Here is a 17,876-nt window from a genome sequence, read left to right as displayed (position 1 = left end):
GAAGCAGGTTGAGAGTTTGGTTCAGGCAGAAGTTCTGAATGGCTAGTGGGGTACGTGGGGAATGAATATCGAAAATAGGTAAGAGTATTTGCACTATGTACATATTTATGCTTCCAATCACAGATTGTGTCGGCCTCTGGAGATATTTATGGTGTTATGAAAGACGGAAATTGATAGTTATATAAGTACTTCAACAATTTCGGTCTAGTTGCATTTTGAATCTTACAAAATACGACAAGTGACACTTGTCGTGAATTTGGGAGTTAATAATCGACATTTTGAATCTTATTCGTGCATTAAGCTCGTTTAGATGTTATTTAACAGCAGAAACACTGGTGAGAGGATATAGTTCAACTGCTTATATAGCTTTTATTGCAACTAACCTTGATTGCAAGTATTTTTATTGGTTTCAAACAATAGTTACCCCCACAAATAACCGACCAGGATTTGCTCCTGTATGATATGAAATATTATTATGGTTAACAATACTCCTAAACATTTACATAATCCACTTTATTATAATATTGGGACGTCCCTGAGCTCGGTATTAGTCACACCTCAGATTGAATTTCCATAACAATTGGCTTGGCCAGCATAGGTACATTGTGGGTAATCATCTCCACCACTGTTGTGACCACTGTTGTGACCACTGTTGTGACCACGGTTGTAACCTCGGTTATATCCACCTGCATCAGAAAAAGACGAAAAAACCTGACGTATATTCTCTTAATTATTATTCAACTGTAAATCTCTCACCCCTAGCATAACCATAACCACCACCGCGGCCATAACTGCGACAGTAAGGATTATTATTTGCATTCCAAAAACCGTTGTATTGGCATCCTGGCGAGAAATTATAGCCATAATTACAGCATCGAGGTGTCCAATTTCCTCCCCTCCCGTACCCGTATTGCCGCTTGTTGCGAACTGAAATTGTGTACTTAGAATTATAAAGATCTATAGGCTCGTAAGACGGAAATCATTATGTACTAATAATGCTAGGAGCAAATATATTGAGGATATTCATAATTTCTTCGTAACGTTAGTATTCTTCGTACAGTAAATAAGTTATGAGATTTTGTTAGCGTCGTTAGATTTTGACATCGAAAATCGCGTTACTATCTACGCTTACGATTTTTATCAACAATGTATGAAGTGCAACTCTCCGATTTGGTGGAAATTTTAAAATTGGGTAGTCCAAGTCAATTCTACCAGCATTTATTGAATCAGTTTGTGCCATGGCTGGAATTTGTCAAAATATCCAAGGTAAAACTTCAAGAGCGGGCATTTTTTTCCAAACGGTGGAAGAAAGCTCCACTTCTATTCTTTTTAGATGAAAAAATGGCCAGTTTTTCAATTTGACCTAAAATATTTTGACAAATTCCAACCATCGCACAAACTGCCCCAAGAAACGTTAGTTGTATTGACTTGAACCACTCAATTTTAAAAGTTCAATCAAATCTGAGAGTTGCACTTCACACCATTGCATTGTTAACTTGACCCCTTTTCGTAAACCATTTTTCGATACTATGTATACGAAGAAATAATGAATACCCTCATTGTAGAATGTAATATTACATAGTAATATAATATTAATCAGTTAAATACTTGACGCACCATCGTGCAAGTTACCCACGAATGAATTAATTTCATTCGGAGGGGAATTATCACCAAGAAATTCGAGAGAAGGGGATTCATCGCGTTCTTCCGCGAATGTTGCCACTGCGAGGAAACAAAGTACGACAGTCGCGATATCGGATTTCATCCTGGTGCGTGTGTTTGAAATCTGGTCGTTCGGTTAAATCTAAATATTTAAGAATGACTAGTTCAATGGCAAACATTGTGTCTTTTATATTCAGACTGTCTCACCAGTCATGCTAAGATTTTACCTATATTATTTTAAGATTTTATCTGTTTTATGTATAGCTTGGGAGTAAATTACGTCAATATTATATGTTCAACCCATTGGTGTTATTTTTTTAGTGATGGAATTGAATCGTCATCAGACCTTTTTTATTGCAGTTTTGCATGCTATTTATAAATATTAATATGTATGTATTAATATTAATATGTGTATTAAATCCGGGTAAAAATGCACACTTAAGTATGATACATAAGACTCCTACTATTATTACACTATATTATCATTATTACATTATTACGCTCTTACATATTATGGATCGTATGTAAAAAATTGCTAAAAAAAATTATTTCTGCATTGTAAAAGAAATTTATGCAAAGTCATATTGACGTTCGTTTCGTCAAGCTCGCAATTTCTTATACACACATCACGTCAAGCGAGAGGACAAATGAATGTTTTTTTCATATGATTTAAAAAAGGGTGAATTATTAATTGAAAGTATTTATAAATCAAGCATGGCCGGTTGCATAAACTAATTTGACTGACGGCTAGATTGAAAAGCGTATAGTTAGTCAAACTAAACTAGCAGTTTAAGCTCAAATACATAATATACAAATACCTATGTATTACTGTGTACTGTAATTCTAGCGATGCGTATGTAGACATATGTATGTATGTATGTGTTTGCATGCAAATGTGTACATACATACATACATGTATAACCAATCAGATCAAAACGGGGACAATTTTCGTTCAAGCAATGTTCTACTAGAATGGTTGAATTATTCAATTTGCTTGATATATATGAATCTTATGAGGTTATGATGCAATAATGTTATATGTACCGAGTTTTAGTATATTTTTGTCCTTATATGTATGACATGAATATTACCTTGAGGTGTAAAGTCCCATGTAAATTATTGGGGTGCCTCATTGAAATAAATAAATAAATCAATCAATCAAGCTAAACTATTCTTTTGTGAAAATTCCTCAAATACTATCTAGCAACAAAATATAAAGAATTAGAGAAAAAATATTCATGGAGAATAAATTCTCAATGATTTCATCATACAGATGTCAGGTATGTAAGAGTACATATGTCGCTTATTACTTTTACTTGTATGTATGTATTTATTTATAGTTGATTAACAATCGTGTATCAACATTGCATGAAAGGAGACCGTTGAAACTAATTTTTTTATCACCACCAAACCCGCACTACTGACTGACTGCTGGCAACTGTCAGTCGAGCACAAAATTCTCAGTCCGTGTTCATCGCGAGTGTTCACCGTGGGCTTTTAATATCTGAGCACCCCGTTGGACGCGTGTTTTTCTGTACAAAAACACTAATTTCTCCGAAACGACTACATGTAGGACCATCATTTTTTTTCCTCGTGTAGTACAGTGATATGAGAGTATCCCAGCAAAAAATGGTGCATATCCAATTAATATTGGAAGAGAGGTGAGGGAACGCCCAAATTTTTCGAAAATTTGGAGTTGCCTGGAACACGGTCAAATTGTGCGAAAACCGCAAAAGCCTGGAAATCCAACCAATGTGGGATAGATCGCCAGTATAGTCGGCCACAAGAAATGCACAAATTACAAAGAATTAAAAATCCAAAACTGGTGGATCGGTGAGAAAAAGTGAAAAATTATTAAATCAGTAAAAACTGTGTGTGTAGAAATCGAACGAGATAAGTACACGGGCGGTATAGTGATACGTTACGGGATAACCATGGGGACAACCTGTCTATAAGAGACCTGTGAAACCACGCCTCAGCCAACAGAACATTCAACAAGGTGTGAAATTGGGTGAAATATGAGAGAAAAACGGCTATTTGAAGCAGCAAAAACGTAGTCACGAGAAACTATCTCATACTCTCCGTACTGATGAGCTTGAACTAAGGACTTGCCATCAGGTAACCCACACAATTATAGATATTATGCAGGAGACCCGAAGAAAATTCCTCCAAAAATGCGTCCAAAACATGGACTCAAACTAATGGTACCCGCAGGATTCTGCGCTCAAAGGGTCACAAAGCTTGATTTGTGGAAGATGGAACAGTCCACTCGCAATTCTGCCGAGACAAAATCCGTGTCATATGCTTTCAGAGCATTGATAACCAAGGATTATTCCCCAATAAAAGAAAAGTCAGATTTCAGCAAGACGGCGCTCCAGCACACCTTGCAAACATTGTCGGTACTGTTTTGGATGACCTTCGTTCCCTCGTATGGTGGGAACGGGTGTCGCCAAGAAATTCACCCAAATTGAATCCAGTCGACAGATTTTGATGTCAGCTAAAGGATTTCGCGTATTAACCTCCATACCCTACTACAAAACCCAAATTATTAAAAAGATTTCAATAAGAATGCTAAAAAATTTCAACGACCATCTTGTAAAATTTGGCCTAGCCCTTCTAGAAACACGTTGATGATATGATTGGCGCATTGGATGGACTCGCTACATATTGATATATTACTGTATGAAAATTTACTTAATTCTATCGAGTCAATAAAAAGTTATTCTTATTTGAGATATGAGGTTCATATCTGCTCAGATATTAAAAGTCCACCGTGTATATGTATAGCAATTCCAATTCATAAATGTGTAGATATTTAACTAGTTTTTTTTTAATATTCTTCGAACGTTACTCGTAGAAGCATTGGTTGAGTTAGTAGGTAGTGATATCTATGTAAATACGTGCTTATTTATGTATACATAATTCCGATGAAACTGGGATATATTTTTTTTGTAATGCATTGTCACAAATGTGGAATGATGGTCTAATTTTAAACATAAGTTTCATACATAATTGTTCGCTTTTATCACATTTTTTCACTTTTTGCAAACAAATTTACATAATAATCATGCCTATTCCATGCGGTATTCGGGGTTGATATCGTGACAGCACATTAGTGAATTGATTGATCACGAATTCCACCTTTTTTAACAAAGATAACAACGATGCCCAATTTAATTTATCATCCATCCATCACGTTTAATCTTAACCTTGTCAACAGTTATGCATGTATGTATATAAACCGAGTTTAACTAAATTTTGCATAACTTACATCCCCATGACAACACTGAGCCCATTCAATTCCTGACATTTGAGAAGACCACACCTTAAATAATTTCACATAACAATTTGTATATTTCGTAATGCAGCAGATTTTTGTAATCGCGGCCTTAATTACGATCACGGCTGCGGGATCGCCATGGATTCCTGAACCGCAAGAGCAGCTAGATTGGATGCCCTGGTTATGGCTGGACAGACATCAGGAGTTTGTAGATAATAGCCAACTCCATGGTTCTAACTTGTCCGTAATTTTCTTTGGGGACTCCATCACCGAGGCGTGGAATTATACGGGGCGGTCCGTGTGGGATGCGAGGTATTAAAATCGTGTCAATTTTGAAATTTGAGTGACCGCTTCCTGTTGAAAATTACATAATTTTAATACATAATTTTAAATACGCAAGATATGCTCCTCTGGGTGCGGCGAATTATGGGATTGGCGCCGACCGCGTGGAGCACGTGCTGTGGAGAATTATTAACGGGGAGGTGGACAATGTATCGCCGAAACTTTGTGTTGTAAAAATTGGTGAGAGGTTTTTTAGTTTTTGAGGTTCGAGATTATGCTGTGTTAATGAAGTTCACGATATAATTATGATAAGATAACAAGTAAAATCTGACTTAATTTATGTAGGCAGAGTTTTCCGTTATTTTTTGTTTGACTCAATTTTTATAAAGTAATTTAATTTAATTTCAGGGACAAATAACATTTGGGGCAATACGAACTTTGACATCGCCCGCGGGGTTGCCGCTATCGTGTCAGAGTTGAGAAGTCGACTTCCCACCACGAAAATCCTCCTCCTCGGTGTCCTCCCGCGCCACAATGTGCAAACCATGGTGCACGTGGACCAGGTGAACGAGCATCTTGGAATCCTCGACAATGGCGGCACGGTTCGATTTCTGAACATGCGCGACACCTACTACGTAGGCGATGGCGTCTTTAATACCAATTTGTTCGACCCGGACATGATCCATTTGTCTGGAGAGGGGTACACCGCCTGGAATCAGTCGATGGATGCTCTTTTCACGGAAATGTGGAACTCTACTTAATAAACTTACAAGATTTTGTTTGTTCATTGATTATTTAAAAAATATATGATATAAAAAATAAATGAGTTTTATGAAGTTTGTTACATTTTCCGGATTTAAATTTGAGATTAACAAAAATTTGGAAGACAAATATTTGAAATTGAATTTTTTTAAATCTGGACGTGAAAATCGGTTTACATATGGAATACGTAAACCTTTTTCCCATATTCAAATTGAAAAATAAAGTCGACCATCGACCAGGGTTACCCATTACCGGGTTATTTCTCATGCGACTAGTTTATTACATAATTGTCCCTTTTTCTTCCATAGACTTTCTAAGCAATGGAAATCCTAGGGGTCTAGCTTGCATTTGCTCCGAACCCAAACTTGGATTCAAGACCCTCAAGCCGAGTGTGGAGGTGCACGTATTTGAACATTTCTGAATTCATGTGGGTGGAGGTGTCAAGGTGGATTTATGGACTCGTGTGTCGCGATATAATTTGCAAAATTATCTCCATCCTGAATTTCGCTACGATCCCAGAGCCACATATTTACATACATGTAGTCATACACTTACCATTAATATTGATGAATTCAGTTATCATTTAGTTTTAAATTAATTAATATGAATTTATGTGAATTGTGCTGGTCATAGTTTTTTATTAAAAATACTTAAAAACATTTATTGATATACAAAGATATTTAGAAATGATAAATTTTATTATGTCGATTTCGACGTACACATACATTTTTAATTTGCGTATTAAATGAAACTCTATTTGTCCGAACGTCTGCAAAATTTTTCACATCCGCTTTTCGAAGCTGACCTTTAGTTCATTTTTTTGAATGAAGTCTACCATCCGGGACAGTGCTGCTGGGTGGAACTGAAATAAATCAGGGCAAAGTAAATATGTCAAATATAAATTTGTACTTTTTTTAAAATTAAAAGTGTAAAAACTTAATACGATTTTTAATATAGACTTATACGATTGAAAAGCGATTTTTTCGCCCTCGATAGATTTTAATGTATGTGTGATATCTCAAAAAATATCTCCTCTTGTTTTATATGAAATTAAAATTTTCTTCCATTGCTACACTCACCCTAAAGCCGTGTAAAGACAAGTTTGGCTGCCAGATTTTAAAAACTTCCTCATATTTTGTGCATCCAGGGTCGATCCATTCTCTCGTGTTTGAGGGCGTCCTACATCGCACGATGCTGATGTGTTTAAATGATCCTACATGAAAATATGGACAAATTTGCGTAATTTAGAAATTGTCTATAAAATTGAATAACATTTGACATTTTGCATAGTGTTCTAAGCTGACAAGATTTGGCATGAATGTCAAAATTTAAAAAAATCTGATTTATATTTTTGCCTGATTTTTTATAATTTAATCAAAACTTTTTGTTTACCATGTGACAACGCTGACTCATCCTTCCCACGAACGCTACCAAACCGCATGGCTTCCATTAATTCGGAAAAAGTGCAAATTTTTGGAAATAACATGATCGTCAAATTCCACGGACACTGGTACAAATTTCGAAAGGATTCCACCATCTTGTTGGGACTCTGCATCGATCCATAAATTTGCACTGTGAAGTTTTTCAAATTCGGAAAAATTTGCCAAATTTTGGACCAAATGTGCTCCGATGTATCGCAATTTATATCAATGCCATCAAATCTGAGTTCCTCTACGGTTGTCCACAAAATTCTTGAAAATCCGTTGGTAATGTACTTCCCGAGAAATCGAGTACCTCTGTAGGAATTTTCTGCCATGAGTAGCTCAACCCGCTTTAAACTTGGGAGTTCATTCTGGGTCAATTTCGTAAATCCGAGGTCAAACATGTTAACCGTGGGGAGGGATAATGTAGTGAGTTTCTTCATTATTGGAAATACGAGTAGGGTGGGATCAAACTGTGGAAGTTAATATTTGTTTCAGATGCGAGTATGGAAAACAGGAGAGTTCAAGAGTTTGGCATACAATTAGTAAACAATTTAGTAAACAATTTAGTAAACAATTTAGTAAACAATTTAGTAAACAATTTAGTAAACAATTTAGTAAACAATTTGGCATACTCACGAAAATATTGGCATATCACACATACATATGTATGGCAACTGAGCATATGTAAACACAGCAACTTGTTAGAATTCGTACTTTAAGAATTGGTGGAAAACAAATTGATGACATTTAAGAAATTGGCACGGTTTAAATGTAATTTTTTAAAAAACTAAATCAAATTAAGTGTTTCGGAAAACTTGTAAAATAAAATAATAGAAATCTTCTACTTGTGTTGCGATGGGAAATTTGCGAACTTTTCGTGAGTATGCTGAATTTTAAATTCGAGAGTTATTCTTCATTCTCCAAGAATTCCGCCATGACGTAAATTAAATAGGACTGGAAATTTCAATTTTAGAGTTTAAATCATTAAAAATTAAGATTGCCTATACAGTCTCATAATGATTTTAATTAAGCCATGAGGAGACTTTAAGGCTGAAAATGTCGTAGTTATATATCAGTCAAGGGTCAACTCTTGGTGAATGGAGAATATGTTGGGCAACAACTCGAATATGTAGAACATTGACACACACCGTAAGCAATGGCGGATCCTCGCACGATCTTAGCACGGCAGCACGGAAATATTGCAACGTTTCTGAAACCTGATTAAGCATGTCGAGGATTTTTTGAATTGTAAAATTGTCACTGAATTGTTGGCTGAAAGTTTTTACAAAATTATTAAGAAATTTAAGTGAGTTTTTATTAAAAACTTTTTAATAACATAGTTGCAAAACTATATTTCTTTTTAAAAAATGCTAACTTACAAGTTTGTGTTTGACTTGAACGGGTGAAATTTCCATTTGAAATATTTCAATTTTTTACAAGATGACAAATCCGGGAAGAAATTAGTTTCATCATTTATCCTCAAATTTTCCAAATTTATAGCCTGCTTTATAATTTTTGAGGCCATGGCGTGAAAATTGCTTCCAGTTTCGGATAGCTCGAAATTCTTAATGTTGAAACTCCTCAAGTTTGACATGTTAAATTTGGTTTGCAATTCGCTAATTTCGTTTTGTGGGAATAAATCATCATTCATTTTGAAGACTCGAGTTGTCAGACATTTTAAATTTTGAAACTGGATGTTACTAAGGAGCGAGAACATTATGGTGTAGAGATCGGTGGACATTGAGAAATAAATTGAGTGAAATTTGTCTCCATATTTTGCAGCGAAATTTGCGAAACTCTGTTGAAAATAGGGATAACGTATGTCGACGTAATATGGTACGCTGGCGATGTAAGAGACGACGGAAATGTGGCGGATGAGGTCGATATTTGGAGGATAATCGGGATTTGAACGTCCTGTGAGGAGGGATTTGTAGTAACGGACGAATGAATAGGTCGTCTTATTTCGTAAAATCGTGTTTGCCTCATTTTCCCAGAATTTCGACACTTTTCGAACCTCCTTCAAATCCCTGGTGCTCAAGTGAGCAAAGATTCCGTGGAGAATCTATGTAATTTAGAAAATTACCTAAATATTTATAACTTACATATATAAAAAATAAACGCTTTGGGATTGTCGAGGGAGGCGAAATTTTTGAAATTTATAATTCGAGTAATATTTAGAAAATTTGCACAAGGTTTCCGAAAGCAGGTGCGATTTGAATCGTTCCATATTCAAGTTATCCGATTCGACTTGAATTAAACTCGGCAACTATTTATCTATAAGTATTCGCCTTACCAGAGAATTTCCTACAGCAGTTATAACCGACATATTGGTTGATTCTTTTGAGGTCATGGCTGGTTTTACTGGACCCAATGAAACTTGTGTATAATTTAGAAATAGTAAACTTTTTTTAACTGGTTAAAATTTCATGTATTTTTTTATGTCTGCTGGTGTTAATTGTGTAAATATTTATATGTATTTCTCAGTCTACACTCAACTGATGCTAACAGGCTAAAAAACGTAAGGGCTGATGTGGTTTCCGATTCCAGAAAATTTTACCTTCAGATTAAGATAGACTGATACATTTATTTCAATGAGGCATCCCAATTACTGGGACCTTACACCTCAAGGTAAGAGGTACATACATATAAATTAAAATAAGACGTCTTTGTAGTTACATGTATGCATTGGTAAGTAGATATGTATGTATAGACCATTCGCCTGTGTATGTACATATGTGTGTAGTTTACATTGACCAGTGTGTTTGAAAACCTTGAAAAATATGTACATACGTACATATGTAAATGAGGTGCACACCTTTTTTGAATAGACATTTTTTTTGTTCATATGCAAATCCATAGAAATATGCAGGTTACGATTTTTCTATGCATTGTACGAACACCAGGTACTTATTTAGTGCACGACGATTAGAATAAGTTAAGGCTACGATTTAAGGTTGGGATTAATTTGTACGACTCCTGCGAGGTCAGCTTTTACGGATTTTTGATTGTAATACATAATTCAACTCTGCGAATACATCACTTTACTCATTTGAATAAAACCATTCATAAGTTAAGCCTCTCTTTAAACTAAACACTTTTACTGTAGCATTGACGTGTCAACCTACCAGTACTAATCCTGCCGAGGTGAACAGGCAGAAAAAGGATCCTAAGTAAATAAGTGCATAAATGTATTTGCATTCAAATATCTCTGAGGATTATTTTATACATATTTGTACATGGTGTGTACACCTGCAAACATGCTTACATATGTATATGCATAGAATATGCGTAATACATAATAACCTTCGGAATACGCATAGATGCACCTATAGATACGTGGTCTTACATATATTATGAGCACAAAAATATACTAAAACCATGCTCATATTATTCTGTATCGCTTTACCTCTAGAATAGTACAAGTTCACAAGTAAAATTACATTACCTACACAATTTCGTAAGTATATATGTACCCATGGAAATGCGCATAAATACGTGTATTGCATCATTACCCAATTTGTATAATTTGCAAATTTACCAAGTGTGAAAAGTATGTGTCGTTCCCTACATTACGTTACATTACATTACATGACGTCCGTGCATAAAGTTAGTCCGTTCATAAAGGATACGATAAATTGTACCCAGAAAATGTCTCATGTTACATATTTACATGTAATATTTATGGACAGAATATATACCACGATTTCTAAATAATCCCTCAAAAAAATATTGGTCACGTCCCTTATGCACGATCTCAGATTTGTGTCATTATGCATTAAACGTTGCAACGTATTTACTCAATAACAACAGCACAACAATACGTATGTACAAGTTCATGGAGTAACTCGGCAATAATTGAACCCATGTTGACGATTTAACAGGAAATGAACGACGTATGTACATATGTCCTTACTAGAAAATCGTAAATGTGAAGTTTATTCACCGTGTTAAATAAGATGACCAGTGAGTGACATAAATACATAATTCGTGTTACTCGGTTGGCCATGACGTTTCTGGTTGCATTATAAAAAATAAACGTATGAATTTATTTGCATGTCACTGCCACCAATAAAAAGATGAGGGGTGTCGTCAATGCAGTTTACTTGCAGTTCAGCACGCATCTGGAGAAAAGTGGAGAAATAATTTTAAAAATTTGCTACAAATTATTCAGAAATATTTCAACTAAATTGCTAAATACTGTAAGGTTTTTAATCACGCGTAAATACTGTACTTACTTGGAAAAATGGGACAAGGTAAATAACTTAGAAATCACAAAATTTCGATTTGATTTATAATCTGGTTTTTAAATTTCATATATATTTGAATTTATGGTAACAAATACATTTTGGAAAATTTAGTTGCATTAAAACTGAAATTTGAAAACTTTAAATTGGATATTTTAAAAATATGGATTGTCAAAAATTTAAAACGTTTTTACTATTTTCTTTCAAATTTCCAGAATCGTCTTCACACTTAGAACTGGAACATTTGATCGGCTACTCATTCAGAAGCAGGGGATTTCTAGATAAGGTCAGTTCTCGTGATGTCCTGGACGGCAAACGTTACGAACTTTTGGGGGACGCCTTAATAAAATTTACCCTAATGGACCATCTTTCTCGAAAATATCCAGACTGGAATGATTTCAAAATTTCAAACAAGTTGGACCTTCTCCTTAATCGAGACCGGAGTAAAGAAATCGTTGATAATTTTCATCTCAAAAAATTCGTCAATATGGAAAAATCCGATAAACTAATCCTTGATTCCTTGATTGGTGTCATCTATGTCGACGGGGGCGGTGAGGGGGGCGCTGGATGCAAAGCGGTTAAAAAGGTCATCTACAAACTGTGGCAATTAGGAGATGGTGCACCGGAAACAAAAAAATATTGGAATCGTTCACTTTTCCATGCTGTCAAAATTAATCGAGAATGTTTCTAATGAAATCAGTATCCTACCAATGCAATTGCGTATTTATTTGAATTGAATGTTATATAATAAAACCAAAAAATTAAACGTTTATGCTTTTGTAAATATGTATAATTTGTTGTGTATTTATTTCAGACATAAGTGTATCAATACATATTCTGAACAAATTAATTTATGGGGATTTCAGATTTAGGCGTAATATATGTACATATTTGTAACCTTCTAGTTAAACGGTTTTACGTAAATGGATTACGTTCACGCTACATTGATGACCAGCGTCGTGAATGTCACTTATCCAAATAAATTGTTATATGGACTTTGTATGTATGTATACTACAATAAATAGTTTACGCAAAATTAAGAAATAACGCATTGATTTCGAATGTATTTAATGCAAACGTGTAGAAAAATTTTAAATAATGGTAACATGTATGTAAATCATTACCGGTAAGGTGATAAGGAGCATTAATGCTGTTCAGGAATGTATGTGCATAAAGTATTATAAATCGAGTATTAAATTTCTACCATGTAATATCGGCACATAATATGTATATGGGTAAATATTAAATACCTTGGCAGGTCGCTAAAGGTTCAGATTTGCATATACGGTTAGGAAATATTCCGACCATTAAACTTGTCAAACGTGTTAGATTTTTCTAAAGCAAATATTAACAAGTATGTAGTCGCATGGGGTGAAATAAATATCAAGTCCTGTCTTCGCTATAGGGTTTTAAAAAAATTGGATTGGCATAATTTCTACCTGTTTAAATTTTTCCAATTTTTCCACCAAATATGAAATGCGGGTTAATGAATGCATAAACCGGTCGGAACATTATGAAACGTTCGTATGTAAGTCGGCATTGCAGGTCATGAAACAAAATTAACTAGAACTTTTCTCAGTAACTGTCTGACGCTAGACGGGTGACGATTGGCACTTGGATCGTAATACGTGTTGAGTGGATAATATTTTAAAATAATGAAGTTGGCATTATTCGTAAGTTAAGTTTGCTGATTTGATATTTAATTTGTATTAACAAGTGTGGTTAATTCAAAAAATATTTTAGTTTACCGCCACAATGGCCTTGATATCTGGTTTAGAGTCGAACCATAATATGCATAAAAATTACTCCAACTCGTTCCTGAAATCCACGAAGAATTGGCTGGATGGAAAATTTTTGACTGATTCGAACCCTGGAGACTACACGAAACCATCGTCCCAATTGGAGGACGGGATGCACAAACGGGAAATTCGAGACATCCAGTTGATCAAGGAATATGGGATTTCGCGTAAAATAATTATTCAATGAATCTGATACCTATAAAAGTATTAAGTTTGGCGTAACGCTTGTTGTGCCACAATGCAATATTTTCATTATCTCTTGGGTGGCACTAAATGATGGTTAAACAGAAATATTTCTAATCGTACTTAAAAGTCGGATATTTGTTACTATTCTTCGCAGTGTTGAAGACTGGGAGACTGATCGTGAAGGGAGGCAGTATCTTCAGCCTGGACAATGTCGGCGGGATCCGTGGCACGACCAAATGGACAAATTCCTACTCAGCTACTTCATCGCAACTCAGTATGGTGGATATCGTATTAACCCTGAACACGCTCCAGGCCAAGGTACATATTCAACCATATATCTTATCTAAATGTACTTATTTCTGTTCAGAGAAACATCCTGAGAAGTGTCACTTATCCTAAATGTCAAGTGTACATAAAGTTAAGTTACATAAAGTGTTAAGTGAACCTATGTACATATATAGTAACTTCATACATGCATACATTGGTAAATTCCATTGTGGAGTGGTGAGATTAAATTTTTATTATTACGCAACGACGTTGCTACATATGCGTATATCGCAGTACGCAATGGACGATGAAGTATGTCGATGAGGTAACAGTTTTTCCCGAGTGCGAAGTTCACAAAATATGATGTTTTGTGCACTTGGCACTCTTACACGTATTGACGGATATTCAAAATTTGAATATCCGTCAATGTATGTAAATATCAACGTCTATGGGACGCACGTTAGAAAACCTGGTTCAAAATCCCTAATTTTCATACTAAATAAAGGCCCGTTCTCCTCCGCCACGTGCAGGTTTAAGAGTGCATCAAATCATACTAATCTGCAAGCATTTTATTCGATTACTTGTTCTTGTTTTTAGCTAATGTACCAAGTAACGGGAATCTACTTAGCTCACCCTTTTGTGTGTGTACCGCACCCAAATGTACCAGCTACGCCCCACAATACGAGTGTGGACCTGGACGTGTCTGCAAATTTCTAGACGCATGTGGGTGGAGGTGCCAAGGGGGATTTTTGGAATTGTGTGTATCAATTTAAATTCTGAACAGCCTGTGTGATGTGATACTCACCATGACGATGAGCAAGACACGGACTTCTCTTGATGAATAAATGCAATAAAAAATTTAAATCCTCTAATGCATTTATTACTTACATATGTACGTTGAATAATTTTAAATTCCATATCATAAAAATTCATTTAACTCTCATTGTGGAGATATTTAAATTGATAATCACGTAATTTATTGATAGTCCAACGTACGTGCATATTTTCACTATTTATTACAAACTTTGAATTCGAACACATAATTCAATACAACATGATATATTTATTTAGACTATGAACATAAGTCACTAGGCCAAACCACATTGTGAAGCAATATGTTCAGCTAAAGTTGGCACTGGTTTTATTATGAGCATGAAATATTCTTAAATGACAAAGTTGATAGCGAACAAATTTATGGATATTTTAGTGCAATTTTTTATACTCAATAATGATGTGTTAATGTGGAAGTTCAATTTACCAGGGTATTGCTTAGATATAGGGTGCTTCGTAAGACACAAATCTGTCTTTGAATTTGTAGATCCATATTTGAACTGTGTGTGTCGAATGGTGATAAATTTATGCATATGTACATATATGTATGTAAGTATGCATGTCCCCAAATAATCAAGTTTCTTGATGCACATGGTCCGTAGTTTTAACAAACTTGAGCACTCATGCAAACAATTTCTGGATTAGAGTAAACAATTAAAATTAATGTTGCAAAGTTTTGAGTCACGTTGTACCAAGAGTAATTCAGGAAATGTGCCTTAGAGGATTTTAATAACGGAAATGGGCCAATTCCATTTCAATTGGTGGGGGCATGTCCTTCTAAGAAATTTATGGGGAATACGAATGATACACCAAAAACTTCACCAATAAATGCTTCCCGCAAAACATTAAGGTCTGTCAAATCCTGCCAAATCTTCTGCATACACTTTAGGATTTGCAGATTTACAAATAATGGAATAAAATTTTTTTCGAACCATGCACACATATGTATGAATGTATGTATATGTAAATTCATATAACACATACATACATATGTGCATAGGTTAGGTACATACACTCTTAGCAAAATGGTAATAATTTGGAGCAAATCATTAAAGGGATGGAATGCATATATGACTCTACCAGATTGTAATAACGATCGTTACTGTTTAGTAATGTGATGGTAATAAAGTGTTACCAATCGGAAATAAACATTAACATACCTGGTAATAATTCGTTACCAAATCAATACCATTTGGTAACAAATCATAACCAGCCCAGAATGCATATATGACTCTACCGGGCTTGTTGATTTTTTTAAGAGTGTACATATGTACATACCTACGAATATTACTCTATCTTACATACTATGTTGCAATTTTATCAATATTAACCCCATAATATGTTTACATATGTACCTATCTGTGGTTTCTCTATCTTTCTTTACTTCCTTTTTCTGATGACTTCAGCTATATTCAGCTATATGTGGTTCTTGTCTGCTATTATTTTGTATATGAAACATTCAAATCGTTTAATATTTTTGTATGTATATGCACATCTAGACATGTAAATACATATGGTGGATATTATGGATAGATATTTGTGGTTTCTTACGTAATTTCTACAGTAGAGACTCTACTTGCTTAATTTCTATTGAATGAATGGTACATATGCATACCATTCAGAAATAATTTGGTAATGTATCCAAATTCCCGGATGTGGTTGTTGTCTTTACATATTTTATGCACGAAACATTCAACTTGCATAAAGCACAGGTTGCATTCCATCAGTTGAAAATTGTAAACCATAGAATTAGAGTATATATGTATTTAATTAAATCCCTGCTGGTTGACAATGTCTCCCAAAACAATTAGGTAATGACTACGAACCATTATTTACTAACAGGAGAAGCATAAATTCATAACACAATTTAGAAAAAAACTTCTTTTGAAATTTATGTTCTAAAATAAATCCAAAAATTGTATTTTTGTCAAGAAAACGTAAATAGACATATGTGTATGTTCTACGATCAAGCAATATGTCAAAGGTTATAGAGGATCAACCAGTCGCAATAAATATGAGAAACACTGAAGAAACTGACATTACTGGTCAGCTGGAAATTGGACAAACATCGAAAACAATTAAGCGAAAAATCTCACCTGCTGAACTTGGGGCTTGTTTATTCCTTGGGATAATTTTTTTTCCTCCATTAGCAGTTCTTTATTTCACAAAAAGTTGTACTGATACATTTCTCACGTTAGGTGCCACCTTGCTTGGCTGGTGGCCAGGGATGTGTGTGGCGTATTATAAAATTGTCGCTGTTTCTGAACAGGAGAATAATGTAAGATTATTAATGATTTTGCAAAAATTAAATTAAGACAAGAAATCGTGTGTTTGATAATTTTTTGCAAGTATAAAGAAATAATTGATCCCTAAAAGTTTGAATTTTTACAAAAATGGTACAAAGCATATCTAAATAATAGTAAATATGACTGGCAACGTATAATTTGTTTTTAACTTATATTTGGTGAATTCAACAATTTTTTAACTGGACATTTGAATTTTCCAGGATTCGGGTTGTTGTGATGGTAGGCATTGTGATCCTGATCCTTGTTGCTGTTGCTGTTGCGGTGGATGCGACATTTTGGATTGTGACTGTTCGGGATGCGATTGTGATTAAGAAATAAGTGTTAATAGCAGGATTATTTTTGTGAATAAATGGAACACCAATTCCAATTGATAGACTACGTAATTAAGGATACAGTGTCGGACAGATGTCTACGTCCACATAGTCGCGTCAATTTCAGTTTCAAATTGTCACTGAACTACTGAACCAATTTTCATCATTGATATATCAAATTCTCACAAATTTAACGTAATTTCATAGCACATTATTAGTTTTCCGCTAAAAAATTTATTTTAGGCCAGAGATGTATTTTAATTCAAAATGAAAACAATTGGATGGACAAAAGTCAACGTCCAGTCAGAGAAAACATACAAAAAAACTGTAATTTATAAGGAATGTTATAACAATTAATTTTTAATATTTGGTTGGGCCTCCGTTCGCTTTAAGGACGGCTTCAAGGCGTCGAGTCATTGAGTTTACCAAATTCTTGGTCACATCTTCAGAAATGGTTTCCCAAACTTCACGAATTCTGGATTTAAGGCCCGGAATTCCTGAAAAAGATTGTTTTCTTATTTC

The 17,876-nt window shown here is 34.7% G+C and overlaps 5 protein-coding genes and 1 long non-coding RNA gene across 7 annotated transcripts; 4 read left to right on the top strand and 2 right to left on the bottom strand.

Moving 5' to 3' along the window:
• Positions 1 to 344: 344 nt before the first annotated feature.
• Positions 345 to 2,046, bottom strand: LOC110859454 (abscisic acid and environmental stress-inducible protein). Its single transcript, XM_022108412.2, has 3 exons — positions 1,618 to 2,046; positions 757 to 927; positions 345 to 686 (listed from the first exon to the last, which is right to left on the bottom strand). Exons 1-3 carry the CDS (start codon positions 1,763 to 1,765, stop codon positions 559 to 561), a joined length of 447 nt encoding a protein of 148 aa, XP_021964104.1. The 5' UTR covers positions 1,766 to 2,046; the 3' UTR covers positions 345 to 558.
• A 2,886-nt stretch (positions 2,047 to 4,932) lies between these two features.
• LOC110859452 (platelet-activating factor acetylhydrolase IB subunit beta) lies at positions 4,933 to 6,070 on the top strand. The gene is made up of 3 exons (XM_022108410.2): positions 4,933 to 5,254; positions 5,343 to 5,464; positions 5,633 to 6,070. The coding sequence occupies exons 1-3, from the start codon at positions 5,025 to 5,027 to the stop codon at positions 5,983 to 5,985; spliced, it is 705 nt and encodes a 234-aa protein (XP_021964102.1). The 5' UTR covers positions 4,933 to 5,024; the 3' UTR covers positions 5,986 to 6,070.
• Positions 6,071 to 6,628: 558 nt separating this feature from the next.
• Positions 6,629 to 10,011, bottom strand: LOC118438773. Its single transcript, XM_035859507.1, has 6 exons — positions 9,704 to 10,011; positions 8,790 to 9,472; positions 8,559 to 8,682; positions 7,379 to 7,880; positions 7,066 to 7,199; positions 6,629 to 6,848 (listed from the first exon to the last, which is right to left on the bottom strand). Exons 1-6 carry the CDS (start codon positions 9,758 to 9,760, stop codon positions 6,768 to 6,770), a joined length of 1,581 nt encoding a protein of 526 aa, XP_035715400.1. The 5' UTR covers positions 9,761 to 10,011; the 3' UTR covers positions 6,629 to 6,767.
• A 1,380-nt stretch (positions 10,012 to 11,391) lies between these two features.
• LOC118438775 lies at positions 11,392 to 14,770 on the top strand. Its single transcript, XM_035859510.1, has 5 exons — positions 11,392 to 11,663; positions 11,870 to 13,327; positions 13,398 to 13,620; positions 13,794 to 13,957; positions 14,504 to 14,770. Exons 2-5 carry the CDS (start codon positions 13,310 to 13,312, stop codon positions 14,621 to 14,623), a joined length of 525 nt encoding a protein of 174 aa, XP_035715403.1. The 5' UTR covers positions 11,392 to 11,663; positions 11,870 to 13,309; the 3' UTR covers positions 14,624 to 14,770.
• LOC110859453 (ribonuclease 3) lies at positions 11,654 to 12,345 on the top strand. The gene is made up of 2 exons (XM_022108411.2): positions 11,654 to 11,663; positions 11,870 to 12,345. The coding sequence occupies exons 1-2, from the start codon at positions 11,654 to 11,656 to the stop codon at positions 12,343 to 12,345; spliced, it is 486 nt and encodes a 161-aa protein (XP_021964103.1).
• A 1,666-nt stretch (positions 14,771 to 16,436) lies between the features above and the next one.
• LOC110859457 lies at positions 16,437 to 17,421 on the top strand. Of its 2 annotated transcripts, none has more exons than XR_002548862.2 (2): positions 16,437 to 16,548; positions 17,244 to 17,421. It is a non-coding gene; the product is annotated as an uncharacterized LOC110859457 (long non-coding RNA). The 2 variants fall into 2 exon arrangements; XR_004837054.1 differs by lacking the exon at positions 16,437 to 16,548 and adding an exon at positions 16,557 to 17,015.
• The last annotated feature ends 455 nt before the right edge of the window (positions 17,422 to 17,876 follow it).

The sequence above is a fragment of the Folsomia candida genome, unplaced genomic scaffold, assembly GCF_002217175.1.
Source record: "Folsomia candida strain VU population unplaced genomic scaffold, ASM221717v1 Fcan01_Sc026, whole genome shotgun sequence".
In the NCBI taxonomy this organism is placed as follows: Eukaryota; Metazoa; Arthropoda; class Collembola; order Entomobryomorpha; family Isotomidae; genus Folsomia; species Folsomia candida.
This window is presented reverse-complemented; position numbering and strand designations above follow the sequence as displayed.